This window comes from Podarcis cretensis (assembly GCF_951804945.1).
Source record: "Podarcis cretensis genome assembly, chromosome: 12".
NCBI classification, from domain to species: domain Eukaryota; kingdom Metazoa; phylum Chordata; class Lepidosauria; order Squamata; family Lacertidae; genus Podarcis; species Podarcis cretensis.
In genome coordinates, this window is record NC_137181.1 from 18,559,509 (window position 1) to 18,585,849 (window position 26,341).

General features: G+C 40.6%; 1 protein-coding gene across 4 annotated transcripts in view; it reads left to right on the plus strand.

Annotated features, from left to right (window-relative positions):
- The window catches only part of PARD3 (par-3 family cell polarity regulator), a 567,153-nt gene that overhangs the window by 292,490 nt on the left and 248,322 nt on the right, over positions 1-26,341 (plus strand). For all 4 annotated transcript variants that reach the window (XM_079996388.1, XM_079996385.1, XM_079996386.1 and 1 more), the window contains 4 exons: positions 350-441; positions 1,534-1,617; positions 19,635-19,760; positions 22,901-23,283. In XM_079996388.1, coding sequence (XP_079852514.1) covers positions 350-441; positions 1,534-1,617; positions 19,635-19,760; positions 22,901-23,283 — 685 coding nt within the window. The remainder of the gene's footprint in view (positions 1-349; positions 442-1,533; positions 1,618-19,634; positions 19,761-22,900; positions 23,284-26,341) is intronic.

Sequence of the window (26,341 nt, forward strand, 5' to 3'; positions counted from 1 at the left end):
TGGGGTATAAATAATAAATTATTATTATTATTATTATTATTATTATTATTAGTGTCAATTATTGTAACTTAAGATTAAAGCTCACTGTGTTGTTTCATTTATCAAATTTATTCATTTGACTTTTTAAATAAACTTTCCTTTATATTAAGAATAGCACTTTGTGGAGCAATTTCAAATACTGCATACTTGAATATAAACCTTTCTTCATTACTGCTGAATACAAATAGTTATATCAAATTAATTTTGATATTTCTTGTGGGATGGGGTGAGGAAGCAATTCTGGAATAAATTTTGACATCCAAAGGTAATTCAAATGCTTATGTGGTACTATCACTCTTGTTCTGACCAGGATGAAGATGGAACAGAAGAGGAAAATAGCAGAGTTGAACCAGTCGGGCATGCAGATGCTGGCCTGGAGAATGCTGGCAACTATTCTTTAGAGTAAGTTTATTAATAGCATTGCATGTTTAATTATAACACCAAAGATACAGTACAGTAGCAACACTTAAGCTGCTACACTTAAATTATATTGTTGTTCAAATCCACTCTATACATTTTAAGCAGTATCATACCACTTTTGAACAGCCATAGGTTCCCCAAAAGATTTGTTAAGGGTAGTGATGGTTGTTAGGAGACCCCCCCCATTCTCCTCACAGGAGCTGCAATTCCCAGAGTTCTCTGGGAAAATGGTTTGATTTTTAAACCACTCTGGGGATTGTAGCTCTGGGAGAGGAATAGGGGGTCTCCTTAGCACCCTTAACAAATTACAGTTCCCAGGATCTTTGGGGCCGAGGGAGAGTAATAACATTTAATAAAGACTTTCGCAACATTTCATAATGGCCTGAATTCATCAGATGCCAGTTTATGCTAACTATGGTTAGCATAAACCATGTTTTTCACTCTGTCTGAATGCTTTTACTGTCAGTGTTCATGCTTAACCAAAATGGAATATCAGTACCGTTGAATATATCCACCTGACCACTTAGCCTGCATTGGAATATATATTTTTAAAAAATATATTCATGTATGTGACATTTTCAAATTATTAAAAATAATATATTGAATTTATGGGGAGGGGGAAATTCATTTTAACTGTTTGCTTTCATACAATACAATTATTAGAAATAATAGATTGAATTTTTATTGGGAGGGGGAATTGCATTTGAACTGTCTGTTTTCATACAATACAATGGCTTCGCTCTCAATCCATGCAAAAGCCAATCTGAACCCCCACCTGTCATTGTTGAACATAATACAATTCATATAATGGATTAAGCTTACCCAAAACATTAGTTCACATTTCATTTGATTTATTAACTGAATTATTTTTGATGATTGATCTCCTTTCATGCCATCAGATTAATACTGAGGTATGTAACATTCAGTGCTCCTATCATCACTACCAATTCTCAAATATCTTTGTGTGTGTGTGTGTGTGTTTGTGTTTGTGTTTGTGTTTATGTGTGTGTGGTCTTTTTTTTTGGTTCATTTACGGTACATGTTCATGTTCCCTCATTCATCATTGTCTCACAGTGATATGGTAAAGCTCGTTGAAGTCTCCAATGACGGCGGCCCTTTGGGGATCCATGTAGTACCTTTCAGTGCCCGAGGCGGAAGGTAATGTATTGTGTAGGTTTTTAATTGAATCATAGCCTCCTATATTTTCGCTTCCACTTTTATCTTATGTGTAGCCACCTATGGAGGGGCGAGGGTGTCTGTTTGAAATAAAGCACGATCTTTTCAGAAGAAAATCTTGCTGACTCTAAGCCATAAGAAAACCTGCCTGTAAGTTTAACTGCATTGGCCAAGGTGAGGATGACAGAACCTGCTTCCTAATTTATAACATAAATTATTTTCTGTCCTAATGTGGAGCTGAATTGCAAGGATGTGAATTATTTCCATCAGGGTGTCATAAAAGTTTCTTCTTGCCTTTTACCTTGGTTTAATATTAGAAATGTACTTCATGCAGCATTTATCCCTGGCTGCTTAGACCATCATTTACCACATTGGCAGCATCCAAAACCACGAAGACACACTTCTGTGTGTACATTTCCCCCCCACTCAGACTTGAAAGGAGTAAAATTTATAGTGACGGTGGTGTTAAATAAAGCCAGCGGCATGAAGTATAGCATGGTTTTTGATCTGCTGCTGAACACAAGTGTGTCTTGTATTGCATTGCATGCAAAAAGAAAAAGGAAAGGGGGGGAATGGGAAAAAAAGATAACTATCTATGAGTTCCGAGTGATGGAGATAAAATGAGTGCCATGCAGATGATATGGCCATTTTCCGATCTTCATCTGTAAAGAGAACACTCAGAATCATAATACTCACTTTATTGAGGCAGAGTTTTAGTGTTTAGGGTCTTTGATTGAATGTACTTGGAAAATTAAATGACCTATAAAGCAATTATGATTCTGTGCCAGGATTTAAAGCTTTGTGGTGTAAAAGAAAATCCTGGCAATTCCTCGAAGATGTAAGTAGGACTTCAGGAGGTGGGGTGGGGAAGAGAAAGAGATTACCTTTATCTTGGGAGAGTAATTGCATTCACATTTTCTGCTCTCTTTGGTGAGAAAGGACCAAACATGCATTTTATAAATGTAATCTTGGATTATATATTGAAGGGGTATTATGTTTTGACAAGTCCACCTATCCATCAGCAATTTCACTTTAAATTGATTAAAAGCAAATGTCACTGTATATCAAATATATCTTATCAACTGCTTTTCATACTTGATAAATAGGGGAGTTCTCTCTCTCCTTGCCCCCAAGAATGATGAATGTGGTATAGAAATCATTCATTCCTGAGTATTTTTATTTTTTTTTAGTTAATGGCTGACTAGGTACAATGGCATGTGGTGCTGTGACAAAGTAATAATTTTCTTACAGCAGCCTTCCCTGGGGACTTGGGAGGTAAGACTAAATGCTGCTATAAGACTGTCCCTCTTGTGAATGATCTGGTATTCATTTAGCTATGTATTCTAGGTACAAGTGGTAGTTGTTGCTGCTGCTGCTGCTGCTGAATGACAGCCCCTGCTCCCAAAGATAATAAACCAGGATGTGTTATGCTTTAATGTTGCTTGGCTGTAAAGAAAAAAGTAAGGCTTAGCTAAAGTGTTGCTTTTCCTCATCAATAGTCTGGCACCTCCCAAATTAAAAAAAAAACAAAAACAAAACTGATGAAAGTGTTAATTCATTGAGTTGTATCCAGAGAAGGCAACTTACAGAATTTTCTCTTCCCCTTTGTCTCTCTGTAGTCCTCGTGCCTGCCACAAAGTCTCTCCAGAGGGTAAGGGGGACCTTTCAGATAGTGAGTGCTGTGTTGTGCTTGGCTGCCACAGAAAGAGGCTGGGGGCATACAAAATTGGGCAAAGGAATCTTCCCAAGCCCTAGTTGGGAATCTGTGAGAATTTGCAGAGGAGCAAAGTTACCCCTCTATAGAAAAGGTACAGCTCCCTTCACTGCAGAAAGGATCATTGAGGGAAAGGGAATTGGGCTAGGCAGACAGGGGCAATAGCAAACTCCCTCCATTTCCTCACGTGACTCTGATTTTGGAAGTAGCTAAGTAACAAGTGATGTTTCAAGCCAACTTCTGTTAAGAGCAAAATTAAATTAAAATCATGATGTCAACGGGAAAAACCTTGCACCTTTCTTTAAACAAAAGAAGCAAAGCTCGTAAGGAAGGGCTGTGCTAACTAGATCATCCCTCCTTGTTTGGAGGAATCAGGGGAAACAAACTCCAAAGCCCAAGAAGGAGGGGGTTGAGAGAGGATCAGGAAAAAAGACAAAAGACATGAGATTCCAGTGCATAGGAGCATAGGTATGCTATCTTCATTTCAGTCATGGATAGAAAATGTATTACATTGTTGTGGAACACAAGTTCAAGCCTTTTTCGACGGCTTGGCCTTGACTCCTGTGGTGAATTGCAGCTGCTATCTCTGCCATCTTTGCAATGTTTTTGCTGTCAATGGAGCTTATGTTTTGCACATAATGGCGCTATAAAGGCTGCATAAATCAGGTCAAGACATTGTGGTGAGGAAAAATAATATATTTCAGTCTGAATGGACATTATAATCTCAAAGAGCAGACTCTCAGGTCAGCCAAGAAACACTTCTCAGTGGCAACTTTACTGGTACTGCCATTGCGAGAAGTGTTATGTTTTCAGGTTTTAGGCAAAGATGAATAGGGCTGCATATAGGCTGGGAGGGCAGGAACAGGCAACCCATTAGTTTTTCATAAAAACCGGGGAGCTTTTATTTTTTTGTATATTCTTCTTCTTGTGCTCAGTAAAACCAATTGCCGATGTCATCCCCAAGCTGCTAAACGTGGCATTTGTCACTGTAAAGATCAAGGTATTCAGAGTGAAGGGCATTGCAGTTCATCTATCATCCACATCTCTGTGTCAGGTATTTAGAAACAAAACAGGATACTAAGTGAATGGCTGCTGGTGGTATTCAGGACCTTCAGCTTGAGCAGGGTCAATTTGAACATTACAGCGCTATTGGGGAAATTCCACAAGTCCTTGGAAGTGCAGTTCTGACATCAGTTTTTTTAACTGTGTTTCAGGGTCACTGAATGGGCAGTTGCTGCTGTTATAATAATAATGCTGTCATAATAAATATTGTTGTAATAATAACAAGATATATAGCCTACTAGGGATGCGGGTTAAACCACAGAGCCTAGGACTTGTCGATCAGAAGATTGGCGGTTCGAATCCCCGCGACGGGGTGAGCTCCCGTTGTTCGGTCCCTGCTCCTGCCAACCTAGCAGTTCGAAAGCATGTCAAAGTGCAAGTAGATAAATAGGTACCACTCCGGTGGAAGGGTAAACAGCGTTTCCGTGCGCTGCTCTGGTTCGCCAGAAGCGGCTTAGTCATGCTGGCCACATGACCCGGAAGCTGTACGCCGGCTCCCTCAGCCAATAAAGTGATATGAGCGTCGCAACCCCAGAGTCGGTCACGACTGGACCTAATGGTCAGGGGTCCAAAGGGTATATAAAGAGCTTATATAGCCTGCTATACTCAATGGTCACTTTTATTGTGTGGAAAATAAAAGTAATCCAGTTCTGAAATACAGGTTTAATGGTTCCTGTGTCCTCTATGTTTAGTATGTCCATGTCAAAAGTCATTGTCATATAGAATGCCTGCCTTCTGCCTTGGAATCTTTGTCCGGACATCCTTTTCAAGGGTCTTCAAATTCTGACTGGCCTTTGTGACCAACCACAAATGGGTGTCTGTCAGGATCCAGGATCTTTCTCTTTCCACAAGGAGCAGGGTCTTGCCTCTGAGCTCAGGCTGCACCTCTAAAATGCAGTGGGAGGTCACAGACAATCCCGTACCCTTCTCTCCAGGTCCAAGATTGTATCTGGGGAAGTGGTGGACGATTCTGTGCAATGCAGAAACAAGGTTCTGCTGCTCCCTGCAGCTTGGATCTAGAGGTGTGGGGCAGAGGCTTACTTTGCCTCTGGATTTGCTCAGAGCATCCAGTAAACTGCATAGTTACAAGCCACATATCTCTGTCTCAGCAGGAGAAAGACCAGGGAGGAGCAAATTGTCTCTCTTGGAGCCCTCACGCTTATGAGTTTGTACTAAGCCATAGTTAGTGAGATGCGTGAACAGGTTCTTTGTGCAAATGATATACAAGAACAAATCCAGAAGAATCATTTCCCCTTTCCTTCAAATATTATATCATATAATAATTACAGTATAATTTTGTACTATAATAGCAACTGTAACCTAATTTGAGTGGTTTGGTATTAATCTATAGAAAACCAGCTGTGCATAGCATTGTTACAAAATATTCTCTCCTTGTTATAAATAAACCAATTAAATATCCAGGAATTTCACTTCAAAGAAAATTTAATCTACGAGCTCAGGACATTGATCAGAAATTATTAAAAGAAACAATGAAAGATTTAGGTCACTAGACAAGATAAAGGTATCCTTTTATCTTAGTCAGGTAAAATAGCTTTGATAAAAATGAATCTATTACCTAAAATATTCTTCCCCCGTTCAGAATCTACCAGTGAGGCACAATTTAGCTATTTTACAATTATGGCAGAAAGTTACTCTTAACATTCATGTGGAATGGTAAACCTCCAATAGACACTGGAAAGACATTATTTAAATCTGAATTACTTGGGGGTATAACATTATCAAAAATTAATTTATATTATTATGCATCTAAATTGATAATGAGAGTCTACTGGGTTTTATTGTATATAGTCACAAGCCCAGCAAAAGATGAATTAAAAATGCCCTTTAGTTAATTAACTTTGGTTTCCAAAATTGGATCTTATCATTGGAGAGATAGATAAGACTATACTAAATACATGGTGCAAATTAAAGGTTCAACGTATGTGCATCATTTGGAAAATCTTTCTTTATGGTACAACTTGGATTAGTTCAGTCTTAAATCTATGATGTACCGTATTTTTTGCTCTATAAGACTCACTTTTTCTCTCCTAAAAAGTAAGGGGAAATGTGTGTGCGTCTTATGGAGTGAATGCAGGCTGCGCAGCTATCACAGAAGCCAGAACAGCAAGAGAGATTGTTGCTTTCACTGCGCAGTGATCCCTTTTGCTGTTCTGGCTTCTGAGATTCAGAATATTTTTTTCTTGTTTTCCTCCTCCAAAAACTAGGTGCGTCTTGTGGTCTGGTGCGTCTTATAGAGCGAAAAATACGGTAATAACATTCTCTCTCCCCCCCCCCCCCGCCCCTTGGAAATTGTAAATTGATAAAATGCAAGGACCAAGAGCTATTTTTACTAGTATGAAATATTTCAAGAGCCAAACAAAGGATATGCTGAGCAAGTGGTATCAGATGCTTCAAGAGTTAGAAAAGTTAAATTTAATTTGGAACATAAATTGGAAACTGATCTGGACAATACCAGGATAGGGCTTGGAGAAACCCCTATCTGAAGCCACTCCGCAGAGCCAGTATTAGTTAGTTGATGATGATGATGATGATGATTAAATTAAATTTCTAGGATCACCGGGCAGTTTACAATACAAAAAACACAAAAGAACATAACAGTAACAAATAAAACAATTACACACACCGTTTTAAAGGCAATAGTTTGTTTAATTAGACAAAGGCATGGAAATAAAGGAAGGCAAACTCACCTCCTTGCCCTTCCACCAGTAGGTGAAGCCATTTGTTCCAACAGGCTTTTGGGAACAGACTGTATAGTTTTAATAGTTTTTATATATGCGTGCAGTTTTACTTTCATCAGTGTTTAATTGTTTTTTTTTAATGATAGTTTTTTCCTACGTTTTTAGCAGTTCTCATTTGTATATGCAAGTCACCTTGAGTCCCATCAGGGAAAGGTAGAGTATAAAGAAATAATAATAATAATTTCATCTGCTTGCTTGCTAATGGCATGCTTCTCTTACTAGCCACCAGAAGGCTGAGATAATTTCTCAAAGGATAAAATTCATCTAAATAAAACTTAAATAGCAACACAACAGCATGTTGTAATAATCTGGCTGTGCTGCCAAGCAAAAGTGGGAGAGCAGAAAAATGTTGGATTCCAAACCATGAAAGATTGGAAGAGCAGGGTTTTTTGGATGACTCACTTTTTTCATCCCAAGATCCTGGGATGGTAACATAGAACAGAAGTAGCCAATGTGGTGGCCTTCAGATGTTGTTAGACTGCATAGCTGATTGTCAGGGATGATGGGACCTAGTTCAATGGCATCTCGGGGGTACCATATTGACTAAGCATGTTGAATATGGAAGTGATGTGTAGAAAGGGGATGACGATTTTGTAGCTTTCCCACATATGTGACTAGTGCAATCAGCTGCTTGGCTGAGCCTTTTATTATATTGCTGAGATGCTTTAAAAAGTGTTAGATCTGAATGGAGAGTAGAGCCTATTTTACGGCAGAGGAGATTATCATAAACTAGAAGTGGGGGAAAGAAATCGGAGAAGCTCTGTATTCTTAGGAAAGTTGTCATGGATCATTAATTATCCTGACATGTTAGGAATTGCATTTTGACAGATTGACATACCATAGGCTTATGGATGGCTCGTTAGGGGATTTTGGTTGGAGGATAATCAAGTGGCTCTTTAAGATTCTGGAATGGCACACAGAAGACATCTAATTGTGGAGTAACTCGGAAAATCATAAATTGAGAATAGTGGGGGCTGGGTATCTTCACTCATTCAAATAGATCTGAGGAGCATAATCAGACAACCTCTCTAACAGTGAAGTTGCAAGGCTTGAAATTCAGTTGCAGCCCTTCAACAGATCTCACTGTGCAAATAATTTTATCCAGTTGGTTGAGAAGGGGTACAGGTAGGCTAACCCATCCCTACATAAAATACATTGTTACGGATTTTAGTCTTCCATATTGGTTCTATTTCTGTCATGTGGTTTTATTTTTATATCCAGTGTGTGCACGAGAGCAACTTTCAAAATCTAAAGCTCATAAATCTTTTAGAAATTGCTCTTGCATTTTTATCTCAGCGTGGCTATGCCACCTCTTGCTTTGCAAGGCTGCTTGTTTTTCTTTTATTTATGCTGCATCAGCTATGAAAGCACAGTGAGGACTAACAGCCTCATAACTGTAAATGGCTTAGAGGTGTTCAGCTCTTAATGCAACATGAGCCATTTAGGGCTTCCCGACATTTTAGTTAATTTATTGGTTCAGGGTCGTCATCCCCCTTTGTTTTTGCAGTTTTTTATTACTTATACTACCATACTTCTTGTAATATATTTGTTGATTGTGTTAATTTTTTATCTTGTATTCTTAGCTGAACATGGATTCTGAAGCATCTGTTTGGATTATTTAGTTTTCAATCCAAGTCCAAATACAGTACAGTCTAAAACCATTTAAGATACCCATTTTACAATAGCTTAAAAGTGAGGATTCACTGTCTACTAACCCAAGTCGTTATGTTCTACCCTCCACTGTTGAAAGCAGTATATATCTGAATAGCACTTGAAAGCCATCTCTAGCAAATGTTGTCCCCATCTTCAAAATGGTTTGCAGGGAGGGAGGAAAAGCCAGGTAACTACTGACTGGTCACTTGACCAGGAAAAGTACTAGAATAGCCAATTAAACAGTTGGTCTGCAATTATTTAGAAAATGATCCTGTGATTACTAAGACCCAGCATGGGATTCTCAAAAGCAAGTCAAATCTCATTTCTTTTTCTTTTTTGATACAGTTACATGCTTGGTGGATCAGGGAAATGCTGTGGAAGTAGTGTATATTGATTTCAGTAAGCCTTTGACAATGGCCTCATGATATCGAAGAGGATCAGAACCAGACAAGTACCATTTTAGGCCAGCAGCCACTATAGGCCAGAGGCCATGACCCTGAGGCTAGAGAATCACCTATTGCTTGCTCGCTTTTTGTAATCTCTACCCCCCCCTTTGGAATGTACTGTTGAGGAACAGCAAGGAGAACACCCCCCTGTAACAATAGTGAAGATAAAGAACAAGTAGAAAAAGCTGAATAGTGTACCTTGATTCTATGGCAACGTATATGTTAACATTTTGAAACCAATCGGCATGTAACACAATATACCCTCCTAGGCATGCCAACTCTAGAGGGCTGAAGGCACATCAACCCCCTTAATATTTGTTTTAAGAGAGCTGGGCCCACTCAGTCTTGAGGTGGCCCTGCCTATTGCAGGTCCAGTGGCTGGCTCCTCCAGAGTGCTTGGCGTCTTCTGTTTGCACGTACAGTCACACATGCACAATGCATGTGATGTGATGCATGCTGGGGGGGCCCAATCTTGGGGGTAACCTAACGCCTCTGTACTCTCCTGATGACTTGATGTAAGCAACATGTATAAAAATACCTCCTCAACACAATACCTATGAGCCTCACAACCTTGGCCTCGTGGTTCATGAGGAGAGATTGATTTGGATGACAAACTAAGCCAAATCTTGCCTTAGCCTAACACAGCTTGGGAGGGGGGAACCCATGGAATAGCAGAGAAGCTGTGAGTTCCCCTCTGGCCACAGTCATGTGAACTAGGCTAGTGATGGTAAAACACATACAGTAGCAAACTCCTCAGGGAAAAGACAGGACCGCTTAAGGGACCATTTCTGCTTAAAGGTCCATTTCTGTTTAAAGGCCACAGTGCATAGGTCTTATCTAAAGACTCTACAGGAATCTAATTTTATGAATGTGGAATTTATATATAAAACACCACTGTCCCACCTGGTCAAGGCAACTCACAATTTTATATAATGTATTAAAAGTAATTCTAAAACTGCTTCCTGAAAATATAGCCCCATCCTAAAGTCCCTTATTATTGTCATTATTAATCCATTCAATTGCTAAACTGTCCTTCATCAACTATAATCCCAGGGTGGTATGAAGAATCAACTTAAATACATTAAAATAATAAAAGTTAGTAACCAATTAAGCACAAAAAGTCAAAGAGACATAAAAAAAATTCTGGTTCTCTCTTTGGAAGAAAAGAAGAAGGCCTACCTTTTTAAATTATACCCACTGGGAATTATAGTGGGCAGGACTTTGAGCCAGGTTGCTGAATTTAACTACATGACCATATGTGCAGGTGCATGGCTACTTAGAAAGAGTTGGTGTGAACCGAGCCATATAAAAAGTGAGCTGGGGCAATTATGTGGTCTTGAATTTAGCAATGCCTACACAGATTGACATTCTAACCAGAGCCTAGCTCCCTTACAATAACAGCCTGCCCATGTTTTAAGATCTGCTAGTGAAGTTAAATAGCTTTAAGGAGTGAGTTGTCTCCATCTTGAAGCCCCAACCATGCAACACCCTCTCCAAGAAGTATTCTGACCTTGTTATATTTTCCAATTCCAAGTGAGAACTTTTATCTTTGCCGAGACATTTTAGTTGTGCACTCTATCCTATTGTATTTACAACCCCATAAAGTTGTTTTGATTTGTAATTTGGGTATATGACCATTTTTGGCTTTATCTTATATAGTGCCCTAGTATCTAATTGATGAAGGGTGGTTCTAAAATCTTTTAAGTGAATACATAAAAAAATACAATAGATGCATCTCATTTATTTAATCTTCTTTGATAATTGCAGTTTAAATAACTGCATTTAACTACCATGCATCTTTCAAAATAGCAACCTCCTAAATAAGAACTCCGACTGATTGTGTCAGCCTCTTTGTTTTCACTCCTTTCACCCCATGGGGTTTTGAAATTATAGTTAATGATTAGAAAATAAAACACAACTCAAGATGCTATGCAACAGAGTTCTAAAAGGGAGAAAGATAGCATTTGTAATTCTGGATTATAAATAATAGAGGAACCTACCAATGCAAAAATAGTTCTCAGATGTGTATTATAATTGTATATGATAATTGCAGCTGACATACCCTCTGCTGAATATCTTTTTATTCATTTTTTAAATACTCGTGACAGAAGAGTGGGAGCAGCGATCTTAGCATCTTCCTTAGTTTGGTGAACCTAGAAGTGAATTTTTTTGGAGAGAGAGAGAGAGAGATGTTCATGTGTTCTCTGTAAAAATAATTAACCAGATTTGTTTCAGACTTTGAACAATATATTAAACTGCTGAAAATAGTTTCTTATGAGGAATAGACCACCCACCGTCTACATTTAGCACAAAATGAATGTGTTAACTTAGGAGATATTATTGAAATTTCCAGAGTCAGACAATATGGTTTGGATTTATGAAATACAGTTTATTGACTTTCTTTGGGATTCTCAGTATGTAATAGATGACATTTGAAACTTAATCCTGGATGTTAAAGATGACATCGTAGGGAGGGAGAATAACTGTGTTAAAATTATCTGGCATGGCAATCAGTTGCAAAGAGCTAAAAGGCTTAAAAGTCATGAAAGGGTTTATAATCGGTAGAGGCCCCTAAAATGTCTGAAGGAGTGGCAGAGGAATAGAATCAGCCCTTTTGGGCTCTGAGCAAAAGTCAGGCTAGTCCAGCATCCTGTTTTCCACAGTGGTGAAGCAGATGCTTCTGGGATGTCTACAAACAGGATATGAGTGCGATTGCTGCCTCTTGTTGCAACCTCCAGATAAGTGGTAATCAACAGAATTCACCTTCTGAATCTGGAAGTTCCATGTATCTGTTTTGAGTAGTAGATCAACCAAACCTCCACAGTTTGTCCCACAAGTTCCAAAACACGTGGCTGTAGTTGCATTTTGCAAGGGGAACACCAGTAATGATCAAGCTGCCTGCCATGGCTCATCTTCTCATTGAGTATTCCCAAGGTTTTCCAGGTCACAGTTTGAAAGCCACTGGCTTAAATCAGGAAAGACACAAAAGCTTGCATATATTAGAGACAAGAATGTTCCTAATCATGGTGGATTAAATACAGTGCAATGGTTTTTGATCCAGTGGGACTCATCTGCTATTGAAAGAGTAAGGGAGATGATGATTGCCAGTTCCCCCTTCCTACTACATTTCTCTTTTTGTGAATCGGCCCTTGCACCCTCTTCTCTTATGTTAATGGATGCAGTATTTCCTTGGCAGAGGCTTGACTTATTTCTTAAATTAGGTGGAGGTACTGAGAATTTACTTAATTAGGCAGAGGATATTCTGGTTTAATGAATAAAACAAATACTTTGCTTTTTTGTCAGTTAAGGAGTTTCAGAAATTTAGTGATTTCACAAGTATGTTCCCATCCTGGGGCAACAGGTCATTTCCATCTTAATTTCTATAATAGACCTGTGGTTTGAAAAATTACATTTATGATAGGATGTTAATATTTCATCTCTTCTCCCAGACACCTCTGCATTTAATAATGAGTATGTTAATTTTATTTCTGTATAATGATAGCTGTTGCTTCCTGTTTTAAAGAAAGTTATATTTTGAATCTTCTAATAATAATGCAAAACACACCTTACTACCTACACAACGTTTCTCATTTCCACTAACTACATATGCTCTTAAACAAGTCAAAATCTTATTAATCCTGTCGTGCGATAACAATGTGTAATAATAAAAAAATCTGTTCGTCAAAACTGCAATTACTTTCATTAAACAAAACCCACAAGTTAAATTAATGTAAGAGAGCTCAGTTTAAATGCTGCATCTGTTATTCACAAATATTGTTTTGTACCTCCTTTCTATAGTTGCCTGGGCAAAAACATGCACAGCTGAAAAGATGTAATTATCACACGGCTGAAGGCCAACCACAAGTAGGCCCCACACATGGCAATTAGATGTTTTGTATATTCAATAAATACACAGCCGTGAGAGTGATTGGGTTCTATATGGGAAGTGAATGGGCATTTAATGGGGGGCTCCAACTCCAATAAGCAAGTAGGATAGCCTAAGCAGATTTGAAGCTGTGTTCAGCTTTGTAAAGACAACACGCACACGCACACACACACACACATGAGAGAGAGGGAGAGACCAGGAAGTATATAAATTCTGTGTAAAAGTTTGCCAGATACAAGTCTTCAACCCACTTCTAGTAAAAACTTCTCTGCATTTCTGTATCCTTTATACATGTTAATTTCTCCCCAAACAGTTCCCCCAAAACCTCACTTCTGCTGGAGAAGTCCTTGGTAAAAGGCATAATGTCTAAAAACTACAATTAAAGAAATCGGTCACAAAGATAGCTTGGTGCAAGGCTATTTATTAGGAGGATCAGATGAAATTTACTCTGCTCAGGTGTGGCAGTAATATTGGGGTCTGAAAACAAACTTGACTAACCTTGTCAAACATCAGTATTCGTTTGTGCCAGGTTTCACAGAGCTAAAGTGCCCCCTTCTTAGTCCTACCCCACATCAGTATCTCTGGCCATAGCTTAAGCTTCCAAGAACCCAAATTTGCTTCATTCCTTGATAACTGCAGAGGCATCATTCTCTTGAGCCAATACTGATATTAGCTTTCTCTACTTCTGTCTATAGGGCACATGTAGGTAACTGGGGAAACAAGGTCAAAAATGCAAACTCTATAATTATGGAAAGTTCAGAAGAAAATTTTGCTTGTGAACTTGGTAATGTGTTTAGTACCCTTTCTGCAAGGATGGGGAACCTGTGTCTTTTGTAGTCCAACAACTTCTGGAGGGACACTGTTTTCTATCCTTGCTTTAATTCATCTTGCCATTATGAATGAATATGTCACATACACGTATGTGTGTATGCATTCTGTGTTTCCAGTGTATACATAGTTGAAGGCAGCAAGGCTCCAGAATAGGGAATGGGTTTTCTTATTGACCTTCCATACTTTATAAATGTATGCCCCTGTTAAAAGTAAGAATCATAGAATCATAGAATTGGAAGAGACCACAAGGGCCATCGAGTCCAACCCCCTGCCAAGCAGGAAACACCATCAGAGCACTCCTGACATATGGTTGTCAAGCCTCTGCTTAAAGACCTCCAAAGAAGGAGACTCCACCACACTCCTTGCCAGCAAATTCCACTGTCGAACAGCTCTTACTGTCAGGAAGTTCTTCCTAATGTTTAGGTGGAATCTTCTTTCTTGTAGTTTGGATCCATTGCTCCGTGTCCGCTTCTCTGGAGCAGCAGAAAACAACCTTTCTCCCTCCTCTATGTGACATCCTTTTATATATTTGAACATGGCTATCATATCCCCCCTTAACCTCCTCTTCTCCAGGCTAAACATGCCCAGCTCCCTTAGCCGTTCCTCATAAGGCATCGTTTCCAGGCCTTTGACCATTTTGGCTGCCCTCCTCTGGACACGTTCCAGTTTGTCAGTGTCCTTCTTGAACTGTGGTGCCCAGAACTGGACACAGTACTCCAGGTGAGGTCTGACCAGAGCAGAATACAGTGGCACTATTACTTCCCTTGATCTAGATGCTATACTCCTATTGATGCAGCCCAGAATTGCATTGGCTTTTTTAGCTGCCGCGTCACACTGTTGGCTCATGTCAAGTTTGTGGTCAACCAAGACTCCTAGATCCTTTTCACATGTACTGCTCTCAAGCCAGGTGTCACCCATCTTGTATTTGTGCCTCTCATTTTTTTTGCCCAAGTGCAATACTTTACATTTCTCCCTGTTAAAATTCATCTTGTTTGTTTTGGCCCAGTTCTCTAATCTGTCAAGGTCATTTTGAAGTGTGATCCTGTCCTCTGGGGTGTTAGCCACCCCTCCCAGTTTGGTGTCACCTGCAAATTTGATCAGGATGCCCTTGAGTCCATCATCCAAGTCGTTGATAAAGATGTTGAATAAGACCGGGCCCAAGACAGAACCCTGTGGCACCCCACTAGTCACTCTTCTCCTGGATGAAGAGGAACCATTGATGAGCACCCTTTGGGTTCGGTCAGTCAGCCAGTTACAAATCCACTGAGTGGTAGCATAGTCAAGACCGCATTTTATGAGCTGTATTTTATGAGCTCATTTTAAGAGCTGTATTCTGCTTTATTATGGTGTTGTTGTTATTTTTACAGAAGGGAGATTTTGAGGGATGGGAATAAACTGAGAAAGCTTAAAGATGGGGGGGGGGCCCACTAGGGGCGCATCGGAAGATGGCTGACAATAACATCTCTCCGACCCACACGAGGTAATTAGGAGGCTGTGATGGGAGTAAATAGCCTCCCTGCCCCCCCAAGTTTGTGGGGGGGACTGCCCTTGCCTGCTGTGCCCTATACCACCCCCGAATTTTGTGGGGATGGGGGCACTAGGCAGAAAGCCCTCCTGTGGATCTCGACGCTCCTGGACGCTGTCTCTGATCCGCGCCTCTAGCTGCAATAACTTCAAAAGAAACAATTAGGAGGAAGCAAATGCACATATTTCAAGGAAGGAGGGGGAGTAAAGACTGCTAACTGAAGAGATCTCTGATAAACAAGACGGGTCGGAGGAACAAGAATAAATCATGAGAAGACACACCAAGATTCGGTATGGCAAAGGGACTGGATGGGGGAGGGGAAAAAACTTTCCTTTCTTTTCTCTATGTCAGGGGTGTCAAACTCAAATTCATCGGGGGCCGCTTCAGCAGTTTGGTCACCCTCAAAGGGCCGGTTGTATCTGTAGGACTATATAAAGGACATGTAAAGTGGAGGTTTCCTGTGTAGAACGTCCGGCGCCGCTAGAGGGCAGACGTTCTCTGGCTTGTAGGCTGCCGCGCATGCGCTGAAGAGGCGGCTTTCTTGTGTCAAAAAAAAAAAAGCGAGAATAAAAGGTGAAGGCTGGCGGCCGCTACACGGGCCACATAATGAGGTCTGGCGGGCCGGATTCGGCCCGTGGCCCTTGTGTTTGACACCCATGCTCTATGTGATTAACCAAGTATCCCCCCCCCCACAAGTCAGAAATGCCGTTTAAATGACTTAAGCTGTGGATTTATGACTGTGTGGAGATAATTTTCTAACCAAAGCATGTTGCAAGAAGATCGTGGAAAGTATAAGAGCTTTGGAATGACGCAGTAAAAAATACCATCGCCATGTTGGCAAGTTCTGTCGGAAGTCTTAAGTCTGGGAGGAGGAACAGAGCTCTTTTTATATTGTGGGTGAGACTCCTCAGAGGGGCTTAAGAGCGACAGATTTGCGAGATTAATGATGGAAAGAGTGATGTTATTTATGAAAGCGATGATATATGGAAACCATCTTGATATGAGGATTGGACAAACGTAAAAATTCACACAGGATTATAATTGGTGTTTATCTGCTTAAGGAGATTATCAGAAGAGATCATAAAGAAAAAAAGAAAAAATATACGAACAAGATGAGATGTGGAAACAGCAAGATAAGACTGGATAGAATTATGAACATTATTTGCACTGATTGGATATTAATGCAGTAGCAAGAAGATGATCGGAATCCCCCTTTGGAACTTGAAATATGGGTCCCCTCAACAAAAATTTAAAATTCGGCTTTGTAATTCGGAATTTATGTGATGTGATTTGATTTGATTGGTTGGTTAATAAAAATTATAAAAAAGAGAAAGCTTAAAGATGCTCTAACTCTTGTGTCTGTATGCACATTTATAGAGCTTAAGTCCAAGTGTTGAAATAGTAAAGCTCTTGTCACCACATTTTCACAAGCTTTTTTAGCCTAATTCTGTAACTGAAATAAACTCAATAACATATGCTAACACTCCCTTTCTACATCCAAATTATAGACACTGGTAAAACTGGAAATAAGCAGCTAATGTTTTATTGATGTCTAGATTGTTTTGAATTTATAGACATATTTCCTTTGAAGATATGAATGACCCACAACTGCCACCCAGCTGTATGAAAATGATTGTGACGTATCCTAATAAAAACTGACTGTGTTATTGCCAGCAATGTAATAAGAACATTACTTGGGTTTCCAAAGTGTGGCTTGGCCTTCTCTGGCCTCTATACTCATGTGCTGATATCGTCCCTTTGGATATAAAATTGAGTTGTAATTGAAATAACTATGGTATGAAGAGACACAATCCACTTAAAATTTAAACAAATATAAACAAATGCAGTCTGTACTTTTAAAACAAAAACTCTTCAAAAATATAAAATAAAATAAATCTCAAAGCAGACTGGTGAATTTTGTAATCACCTTTAACTCAGTCTGCAGCATGGGACCCACTGTTCAACTTTTTGCCGTCTTAATTTCTCTTTTTAATTTATTCCCCCCCTTTCTCCATTTTCTATACCTCTGACTCTCCCCACACTTCCCTCTTTCTCTTTTTACCAACATGTACACAAAGACGCAGGTGGCGCTGTGGGTAAAACCTCAGTGCCTAGGGCTTGCCGATCGCATGGTCGGCGGTTCGAATCCCCGCGGCGGGGTTAGCTCCCATCTTTCAGTCCCAGCTCCTGCCCACCTAGCAGTTCGAAAGCACGCTTAAGTGCAAGTAGATAAATAGGTACTGCTTTATAGCGGGAAGGTAAACAGCGTTTCCGTGTGCTGCACTGGTCTGGCTCGCCAGAGCAGCTTCGTCATGCTGGCCACGTGACCCGGAAGTGTCTCCGGACAGCGCTGGCCCCCGGCCTCTTAAGTGAGATGGGCGCACAACCCTAGAGTCGGACACGACTGGCCCGTATGGGTAGGGGTACCTTTACCTTTACTTACACAAAGATAGAAAATCGCATTGAGGGGAAGGGATTTGTTGACATTCATTTGCCTCAAGAGAAAATAGAGTGTGCCTCCAGGGGTGAAATCAAACCCCCGGAGAATCACAGTGCCTGCTGTGGCTGCAGAGGCTGGCAACTTGTAACTGCTGCCTTCCGCTTGTTTTTTGCTGCGTTAGCAGCACTAAAGTGACCTCTCTGGGTTTAAGCCTGGGCAGTGTGTATGGAGGTCCTGGGATGCCCAGACAACAAGACCCCACTCTCAGCCTCACTTCCCAAGGGAAGCAAAACAATACGTTTGACAACAGCTTGGCTGCAGGAGTCGGTAGAAGGAGGCATACAAGATACCATCCATATTTGTGTGTTTACTTCGCTAAGTGTGGTATACAGCCTCTGCAAGTGTTGAATAATGGGTGGAGTGGGTCAGGACAAGTAACTGAAGTTGTGTGTTAGAATAATTGGAGATTTTGGTTGGTGTTGTCAAGAGGTTGGTGTTGTCAAGAGGTTGCCAGGCAGAATCCCTACCCCCACCCTGTCTAGCTTGTTCAGGAGAGAGAAAACATCTGGAAAGACTTATCTCGACATCTCTTCTGAGCACGTGCAATGAAAGGGACTCTCTGAAGCAGCATTATGTTAAGGAGTTTATTTTTATTTTGAAAAAGGTTTATCTTACCATTCAGTACAAAAAGGAGAAAATAACATCAGTTTACAACACTAATATAATAATAGAACAGACACAGAATAACAGCAGCCAGTTCAAAACTCTACTCTGTCAAAAGTTTTAAAGACACAGGTTCTTCAGATATCTGGGTGCCAAGCGATATAGGGCTGATGAGAGTTGTAGTTCAAGAACATCTGGAGGGCCAAGAGTTCCCCACTCTTGCTTTTGCAAAAGTGCACACCTTCCTCTAATACAGGTTTTCCCACATTGGGGCAGAATCTACACACATATTAAAAAGTTCTGAAAATGCTCACAATTGCCATCTAGTGTCACATTGTATATTGCACTTAAAACACACTTAAAACGTTTTGTTTGCAGCTGTATAGCTGAGTCCTATAGCTGAGGGACGTGGGTGGCGCTGTGGGTCAAACCACAGAGCCTAGGGCTTGCTGATCAGAAGGTCGGTGGTTCGAATCCCCGTGATGGGGTGAGCTCCCGTTGCTTGGTCCCTGCTCCTGCCAAACTAGCATTTTGAAAGCACATCAGAGTGCAAGTAGATAAATAGGTACCACTCCGGCAGGAAGGTAAACGGCGTTTCCATGCGCTGCTCTGGTTCACCAGAAGCGGCTTAGTCATGCTGGCCACATCACCCGGAAGTTGTACGCCAGCTTCCTTGGCCAATAAAGCGAGATGAGCACTGCAACCCCAGAGTTGTCCACAACTGGACCTAATGGTCAGGGGTCCCTTTACCTTTACCTTTACCATTACCTGAGTCCTAGGTCACAGCCAGATCCAAGATGCGTGGCAACAGCAACACTACCATCAAAATATGTGATAAAAGATTAAGAAATGAATCCTGAAATGCATGTTTGGTTTAAATGTTGAAGAATATTTATCTGGAGTGACTTGTTTCTGAGGGAAGTGGGGGCACTTTGGCATTAGGATAGGGTTTATTCTTCTGACCCAAATCACTGGAAACTTTGCAAGTGTACTGATAATTTGTCATAATTTATGTTCCAGAACTTTGGGATTGTTAGTAAAGCGACTGGAGAAAGGTGGGAAAGCAGAACAAGAAAACCTCTTTCATGAAAATGACTGTATTGTTCGAATTAATGATGGGGACCTTCGCAATAGAAGATTTGAGCAGTAAGTGCATCTTTACAGTTTATTGCTTTTCTTAACCTTTAACCATCACACATGGTAGTAATTTGGGGAGGAATAAAATGCTCAAGAACAAATTGTCTAAGTAAGTTCTTTCTTTAAAGAGGAGTGTGTTTGTAGATCATTACAGTGTTTCTTTAATTACTCAGTTTACAATTGCTACAGGATAATGACTGCCATTGCATAACTTTATTTCCTCAATTTAAAATTGTTACAGGGCTGTTTTTCTTCCCTCTACCCCCTGTTAACTTGAATGATACGGTTTGTTTATAGGTGGAGAAGCGCTTAACATTAACACACCATCGAAACCATTGTGTTCACTGTTTCTAAAACAGTAATGTAATTTTGCACATGAAATGCACATGTGTGTATAAATGCTGAAACTTCCACAAATAAGTCAGTAAGATTATAACTTCTGGTTCTCATGAGTTCTAGTTCTCATGGAAATTTAATTTAAAAAATAAATTATGGGGCAGGAGGGAATTGTGCAGCTTATATCACCTGCACATTCAGTAATATTTGTGGTGCATAGATTTTTGTCAGAGGAACTATGCTGGAATCTTACTTTTTTATTTTGCAATAATGAATAATCAATCTAAATTAAAATATTTCTTGCACTATTAGTGATAATTTCAATCCTTTAATATCCTGCAGTGCTTAAGTGCTTATAAAACTGCTGCGTGTTTAAGGGTTTACCCAAACACTACTGAATTGAGGTCAACTATGCATCAAATAAGGACATTCAAACATCACACTCAAATGAAAGATCCACATCAAACCTTGGGTGTGTGCATACCCTCCTCCTGTGTGACTGGGAGGAGGGGTTTGGAAACTTTCAGTTCTTCAACTTTGTTAATCACAAGCTAGTTTCAGAAACTCATGGTTTGAATTTGACTTCTTTTAAACTAGCAGGCAGTGGCGTAGCGTGGGGGGTGCAGGGGGTGCCGGCCGCACCGGGCGCAACATCTGGGGGGGCGCACTCGCCGCCTCCAGAGTCGCCGAAGAGCCTCGGGGCTCAGCTCCTTTGGGAGGAGGGGTCGGGCTGGGCGACCAGGGGGAGCAGCAGGCGCCAGCAAGGAGGTCCGGAGCCGGAGCCTGGCCAGGATCGCGCGCAGGACGGGGCGCAAGAGGGAGGGGGGAGTCGAGCCTGTCCCCCCCGCGAGGACTGCTGCGAAGAGGTGGGAGGGAGAGGAGGCCCCTTGGGAGGAGCGGGCAGGTGCTGGGGCGGCAGCGCCGGGCGGGGGCCGAGGGGTGGGCACCCCCCTGCGCGGGCATCGCCTCGCCGCCGCCGCGGGCTGGGCTGGGCTGCCAGCCGAGGGGAAGCGCCAAACAAGGCCAGGATCCAGGCCCGCCCCGCTCTCCTTATTTGGCGCCCGGTTCCGGCTCCCCCCCCCCGCTCTCGCTACCAGTGGAAAGAGAGACGGAGGCGCAGCGGAACCCGCAGCCTTTGCAGGCGCCGCCCGGCCGGGGGAGGGGAGCGCGGAGGAGCCCCGCGGGGCCTGGGCCCGGCCAGCCGAGCCTCCCGAATTGCGCCCCGCAGCCAGGATCTTGTGGCGAGGAAGGAGCCCAGTCTGCGCCCTCCTTCCCCACAGAGCTGCAGAGGGAAATCAAGGTTCTCCTGCTAGTTTCTCTTCTTCTCCCCCCCCCCACTGCGTTGCAACCGTGCCCCCCCTCTCGGTGCACATAGCACGATTGCAATCTCTCTCTCACCCCCCCCCCAAGTTAAACTAATGGAGCAAGCCAGCGCCAAAGATTTGAAGAACTGTGAATACCCCAGCCCAGGCAGCAGCAAGAAGCTGGCAGCGGCGGCAGGTTAGGGGTTAGGGGCGCAAATTACTTGCCTTGCCCCGGGTTATGGGGCGCAAATTACTTGCCTTGCCCCGGGTGCTGACAACCCACGCTACGCCGCTGCTAGCAGGTATTTAATGTTGACCACAGTCCTGCGTCTGGGCGTATATAACAAAGCAAACAAAAGCTTCTTAACTCCTCCTTGGCTGCATGGAAAGGGAAGGGTTGTGTTCAGGTTTGCTCCAGCTCTTTCACATTGTGTTAAAACCTTTGTTTAGCATGGCATTCAAATGTGGTGTTTCACTTGGGAATAAAGAACTGTGAGTGTAAGGACAAATTGTAGTTATACTCTTCCATGAACTTTTGTGCAAGGTAGTAGAATGCTTCTCATAAACAGCTCCACCATGTATTGGTGGGTTGTGTTGTGGTATGAGCAGTATTGTGGATAAGGAACGCATCAGATCTAATACTGTAAACTGTTAATGGTTAATGCTATTAAGGGCTCTTGTGGTTATTTTTCCCCACATAGCACATTTCTTCTAAATTAGAACAAACTATGGTTGGATACTTTTTTAAAAATGAACAACAATAAAAATAATATTTTATTGATTTTGACATTACTAGAATCTATGCCTCATTCAACAATTGAAAGCTGAAGCTTTCATTCTCTTCCTTTTGCTTATGAGAAAGGAGGGAGGACAACATGAGACCAAGTCTTGTTATGGCTGATATAATGCTGATATATGGCTGATATATAATGCTGCATCATAATTTAGTGTGACTTCTTAATTGAGCCACTGAATGCAACTAGCTCAAATACAAAAAAATTAGCATGAAAATCTTTCCGTCTGTGGGACGCATGTTTTAATTTAACAGAAAGTGCTAACTAGACAGTTTAATATTATTTTGAAGTAGGTTTCCATGAACTTTTATGCAAGTTAATATATCATATTCTTAGATCACCTACATTTTGAATTAAGGAGATTTTTTAGGGGGGTGGTTACAAATTTCAAAGTCATCATTTATAAAATTTATGAAAAAGACATGAAACCTTATGCTAATTTTAAGACCACATTTATTAATCAAAGAAGATTTTTTTAAAAAAACAACTGTGCTGCCCTAAAAGAAATATACTTTTAGTAGAAAAGACATTTGTAGCAGATCACTCCAAGAAAATCAGCCTTTTAGTTTACAGTTCGCCTTTTTAGTTTACAGTTAAGTTTCAACAATATGTCTTGTCATTTCATGATGCCTAATTAACATCAGTAATTATGTTTGTAATGTCTTCTAGTCTGCCAGTCTTAATTTGATAATTTCTCATTCATTCTCAAACCTAGAGCACAGCATATGTTCCGTCAAGCCATGCGAACACCCATTATTTGGTTCCATGTGGTTCCGGCAGCGAAGAAAGAGCAATATGAACAGTTATCACAAAGTGAGAAGAATGCTCACTACTCCAGTCGGTTTAGCCCCGATTCCCAATATATGGACAATAAGAGTGTTAATCACACTGGACTTCACACATTACAAAGAATACCCCGAGTGAGCCATCAAGCAGATCAGACGGACTCTTACTCACAACTACCTCATAGTGTGAATTCATCAGGAAAACCACCCCTAGGCCTGGCATCGTCACCACAAAATGTCCTCGCCTCCACTTCAAGCACTGGCTATAATACCAAAAAGATAGGGAAGCGGCTCAATATACAGCTGAGGAAAGGTAAGCAAATTTGTTTTCTGCCTGCTGGGCATATAAGGGTGCATATGAAATGAATGCACATTTATTTGTTCCTGCACTCGCCAACCTGTGGTCCTTTTAAATGCTGTTGGCTTGCAGCTCCCATCAGCTCTAGACATCTTGGGCAAATGGTCATGGATGATGAGGGTTATGACAACTGCTAGGTCCACTGCTTCCCCAGCCCTTCTTCATCATATCTATATCGTATCTTGTATTAATACAGTAGAGTGGTATCTCGGGTTACATAGGCTTCAGGTTACATACGGTTCAGGTTACAGACTCCGCTAACCCAGAAATATTACCTCGGGTTAAGAACTTTGCTTCAGGATAAGAACAGAAATCGTGTAGCGGCGGCGCAGCAGGAGGCCCCATTAGCTAAAGTGGTGCTTCAGGTTAAGAACAGTTTCAGGTTAAGAATGGACCTCCAGAACAAATTAAGTTCTTAACCCAAGGTACCACTGTATATGTATCAAAGAAGATCATATCTTATTTAATACATATCTTGAAAAAATTCAATGTCCTTTTTCTATGCTGCTTCATGGCAGTGTAGAACATAAACTGGGTTTGGGTAAATTCTTTATGAGGACATAAGGAAAGTAGCACCTTAAATGGTTTTGACTCCATTATCAAGCTTATTGACTATAAAAAGTACTTTACACCTCTAGCAAAGCTGAGAATATTGGTCAAGATGCAAAGTACTATTCAGCTAGTAATGTGAGGCCCTGGGGCGCTTTTAGAACCTTGGCATTTTCTTCAACATGCTTTACCCTCATGCCACCTGTAAAATTCATTTGAACCCAAAGGAAATTTCAAAGAGATAGGAGTCAAAGAGAAAAGGTCAGAAATTGCACTGTGCTCGTACAAAACTTAGCTAATGTGTTTCCAGTGGTATGCACCGATCTTTTCCAAGAGTCTAGGTCAAATATTTCTCAACTGAGTTCTTATTAAGTCCCAGATAGGTGGGTTGTGACACAAGGATGTAAATGTGTAGCATTTTAAATCAGACCTTTAATGTGTGAGCATATCTGAATTGCAAGGTGCGAATATATGAATACAAGGTGCAATGTGTATTTGTCATAACATCTGAAAATAAGTTATTAAGTATGTAGCTGTAAGGTCTTTTTTTCATTTCAATGAAGAAATATCAGCTAGCTTCTCAATGCCACTTCTGTGTTGCTGTTGGCAAGCATTTTTTATTTATTTACATTTGCATGTAATAGTTAAATTTAGTGCCAGTCATTTTGTATTTTTATTATGAGATTTTTTCACATGGAACACATCAAAGGGGACTCTTACTGTGGCTTAATAATGATCAGTGATGTTATTTTCCTTCTATGATTATGTTCTATTTTCTGTGAACTTCATGTGAACTACCAGATTGCTTGTTTCTGGTTACTGGGTTTTAAGCTCTACAAACTTGGATGACATAAGGTTGAGTTGACAGTTTGCTTCTGTTGTTGATGCGCCTTCAAAAATACTTAAGGCCATCAGCTTAAGATGACATGCTTGGAGGGGGCGGGAGAAACCCTGTTACTAGCTGAGTGAGGAATTGCTGTGCTTATAAATATAAACTCAGTCAGTATTACGATATACCAATTTTTCACATTTAATGGAACAGATAAAGAAGAAGCCTACAAACACACCACTGGGACATTACACAGGCATCTGATTTTTCTCAGTCAGCAATGGAAATAGTGATCATACCGTTTATATAATTGCAGTACTTTGCAGCACTAAGTAGTGGACAAAAATAGTGTTTTTTAGCAGTAAGGGAGAGTGCACATTTCTTTGGCACAAAGTGAAACGTAATTACCACATTGTGGTTACGTGAAACTGTCTTTAAAGAAAACTACTGTTTATTTTGCAGCTGCTAGACTGCTGTAACTGGGGCCAGCCCTAGGAAGCATGTTCCAGATTTTAAACAGATTTGCTATCCGTGGTCAATTTACAAACACTATTTGAACACCTATTTCTTTTCAAATGACTTTGTGGTTCAAGAGGTAGTTACCTGGATATGTTTTCCCATGTATTTTGCCTATGCAGTATGATCGTTGTTGGAGCACCCTATCTTTTGAGGTCAGAGGAGTGGCAATCATGGAAATGACCTTTTTGAATGAGTATCCCAATTCCTGATTATGTTGTATTTTTATTCTTATGCTGCTTTTTAGAATGGTTTTGGTTGCCATGTTTTTATTGTTACAATCTTCGAGGTTTATTTTGTTAAAACATGGTTTTCAATTGTGTTTGACACATAGCAAGTATTTTTAAACTAAATATTTGGGGTAGACATTAGATAAATTTTATATTTGATTTTCCCATTACTTTAGTTCAGTTGCAAAATTTGCTTCAAAAATATCAAGTCTTTTCAATTCTTGGAGTTAAGAGATTGTGAATGTCTAATTAGAGTAGTGAATACTGGCTACAATCCAATCTGGAATTATGCACATGACATGTAATCTCATTATAGTGAATGCATTTTAAGTGTGCCTAATGCTCTGCCAAAATATGGCGTTTGCGTCTTGATTGCAGAGATTAGATTTACATCAGTTGAATTCAATTTAGTACGTTTGCATTTTTTTCAGCTTCTAACTTGATCTAGCAGTTGCTTATAATGCAGCCACCAAACAAAATGCCCATTGAGATGAAGTACCCAGGCCCTAAGCCCATTTGGGTTTTGAAGGTCAAAACAAGCATGATGAATTGAACCAGGAAACTTTACTGGAAAAAGATATTGCAAGATGGGTGTTAGATGATGAGCTATCTATGAGGTCTGCTCACTATGTTTTATGTCGATTGGTGTTCCCCAACTGTTTTGAAGGTCAATCCCACAATCATCTTCCAGCACCTTACAACAGTCTAACAATTAACATCTTGACAGCAATATAAGCATGATGTTACAGCCTTGGTAATAATGGTTTCAGGTCCATTTCTGCTTCTTCCAATAAAAAAAGCTGAGGTTGGTTGTTCTAACTAAATATCGACCATGCCAACATCATTACATTCTTGCTTCATGCAGAGCACCCAAGAAGGCAAGATGGAC